Consider the following 2,428-nt stretch of genomic DNA (forward strand, 5'->3'; position numbering starts at 1 on the left):
GATGGCTGTGCGTGCATCATCAGTGCATCGTGGGAGTAGCAGGGCGGGTGGCGGGTGGCAAAGGTCGTCAGCGGGCGTCGAGGCGGCTGAGCAGGCGCAGGCGGCGGGGCCGGCCTTGCCTTGACGCGCTTCACCGCCGCGCCAAAGGGAGCCTCGTACACAAAGTCCTGCTGGCCCTCCGGCTTGCGCTGCGCCAGCTCCGAGTGCCACCGCAGGCCGCCCGGCGGCAGGTGCAGGGCGGCAGCGCCGGCGGCGGGCGGTGGCGCCAGCTGCCAGTGAACTGCGGGAAACCCTTGGCACAGAGCAACCCCTTGGCCCTCCACGAGTAGTCTGCCAGCTGCATGGGCCAGGCGCCGCTGCATGTTGGGCTGGAATGCGGGGGTCAAGCAGAGGGAGGCTGCCTGGGCTTCCAAGGCCACCAGCGATCGATCAGTGCAGCACGTGTGCATGGGAGCCGCCAGAAAGGCTGCCCCTCAGAGCCCTGGAGTACAGAGCCAGAGTACAGGTACAGGCGGGTGCGAACTGGTCTGTCGGTGCCTGAGCGAGGCTGAGACCCCGCATTCCACTCGCCTCTTGTAGCACGTGCGTTCCGGTGGCCCTCCACGGCCCCAGGCGACGCCAACAACCAAACTCCGAGTGGCGTTCCCCTCCTCGCGCCGGGATGGCTGCCCAGGCGAGTGCCTGGAATGCAGTATGGCCCTGAGAACCCCGTTCCGACGTCTCGCGCCCGCCTCTTCTGCGCTTGGGCGATTTGGACAGCCACAGCTTGCTGGCAAACCAAGGCCTTGTGGTGCCACCCTGCCTTGCAGCCAGCATGACGCGAGAGCGAGGCCCGCAGCGGTCGCCGCTGAGCCCCCTGCGCGCCAGCAACCAGCATGGCGGCGGCAGCTGGGCGGCGACGACAGCCGACGCGGTGGGCAGCAGCACCAAGGACAGAGGCTGGCAGCAGCGGAGGACGGGGTCAATGAGCCGCGCCTCCCGCATGCAGCCGCCCATGCCGCAGTCTGATAAGAAGAAGAACAAAAAGGTGGAGGGCACAGCGGTGGCGGCGGGCGATGCTGTGGCAGGCCTGAACGCTGCTGCCGCTGCACCCACAGCGGCACACCCGCCACCCGCCAGCCGCATCCCGGCACGCTCGCGTCCCGCGGGCACACCCCAGCAGCAGCCGGCGCCGGCCGCAGCCAGCAGCCGCATTCCGCGGCCGCCAGCGTTTGGTGGCGCCAGCCCTGTGCCAGACTATGCCGCCATGCTGTCCACCCCTGCACCGCCACCACAGCTGGAGGAGCTGCAGCAGGAGCAGCAGCAGGAGCAGCAGCAGGCTTGCGGGGAGGCGGCAGAGGCGTCGCCGCAGGGCTTCCACGCTTACAGCAACCCCAGCTTTGATGGCGGCGAGTTCCTCGCGCCCACCCCGCCGTCTGCCGGCGGCAGCAGCTGCAGCGGCGGCAGCGCCTGCAGCGCCGCGGCGGCGGCCGGCACGCCGAGCAGCACGGCCCGGCCGCCTGCGTCTGGCCTGGCAGCGGCGGAGGCAGAGGTGGGGCGGCTCACGCCGGGGCTGCTGGAGTCGGCGGCGCTCACACCCGCCAGTGAGAGGTCCCTAGAGGCCTGGCTGCGCGCCTCGCCCACCCCTGGCGCAGCCAGCAGGGGCGGCGCCTCGGGTGCGGGCACGGGTGCGGCGCCGCGGCCCCCTGCCAGCGCAGCAGGGCAGGGTGCGGCGCGCGGCGGCGCGATGCCCACGCCCGAGGCCTGGCAGCTGCTGCAGCACATCAGCGACGACTCGCCGGCAGCGGCGCCCAAGGGTGCGCGCCCGCCACGCTGCCCAGCCCGCCTGCATCTGGGCTGCGCCAGGGGCGCTGCCTCTCTGCCCACATGCCCCCTGCATCGGCCTCGCCCTCAGGCCCGCCCTGCACCCCCGCCTCGCGCTCCCCCCACCCCCTCTCTCTCTGTGCAGGAGTGCGCGGCATCATGAATGCTTTCCTGCGCACGGGGCCACAGATGCTGTCCCCCGAGCCCGCCTGCGCCGCCGCCATCCGCGCGCCCGGCGCCGCGCCCGTCCCCGCCACCGGCCTGCTGAATGTAACAGGTGGGCCGCAGCATGGGTGCACCAGGGGCTGCCGCCGACCAGTCAGGGTGGAGAGTGTGCCGGCGTGCGGCGCGCTCATGCCCCCACCTGCTGCCCACCCTGTGCCTGCCGGCTGGCCCACCCGCAGGCCCCGGCGGCATGGGCGTGTATGGTCTGGCTCATGCCTACCTGCGCACAGGAGCCAACACGCTGCTGTCTCCCGAGCCTGGTGTGGAGGCGGCGCAGCATACGGGCCAGCAGCCAGCCGCCGCGGCCGCCGCGCCCCTGCTGCACCCTTACAGTCCGGCCAGCCCGCTGGCTGCCACGCCCGGTGGCCCGCTGGCGGCGGCGGCAGCGGCGGCGGCGGCT

The 2,428-nt window shown here is 72.9% G+C and overlaps 1 protein-coding gene across 1 annotated transcript in view; it reads right to left on the bottom strand.

Moving 5' to 3' along the window:
• The window catches only part of CHLNCDRAFT_135778 (hypothetical protein), a gene marked incomplete at both ends in the record, with an annotated part of 1,383 nt that extends 1,021 nt beyond the window's left edge, over window positions 1-362 (bottom strand). The window contains one exon of the mRNA XM_005846458.1: window positions 135-362. Coding sequence (XP_005846520.1) covers window positions 135-362 — 228 coding nt within the window. The remainder of the gene's footprint in view (window positions 1-134) is intronic.
• Window positions 363-2,428: the final 2,066 nt, after the last annotated feature.

Source organism: Chlorella variabilis, assembly GCF_000147415.1.
Source record: "Chlorella variabilis unplaced genomic scaffold CHLNCscaffold_14, whole genome shotgun sequence".
Taxonomy (NCBI): Eukaryota; Viridiplantae; Chlorophyta; class Trebouxiophyceae; order Chlorellales; family Chlorellaceae; genus Chlorella; species Chlorella variabilis.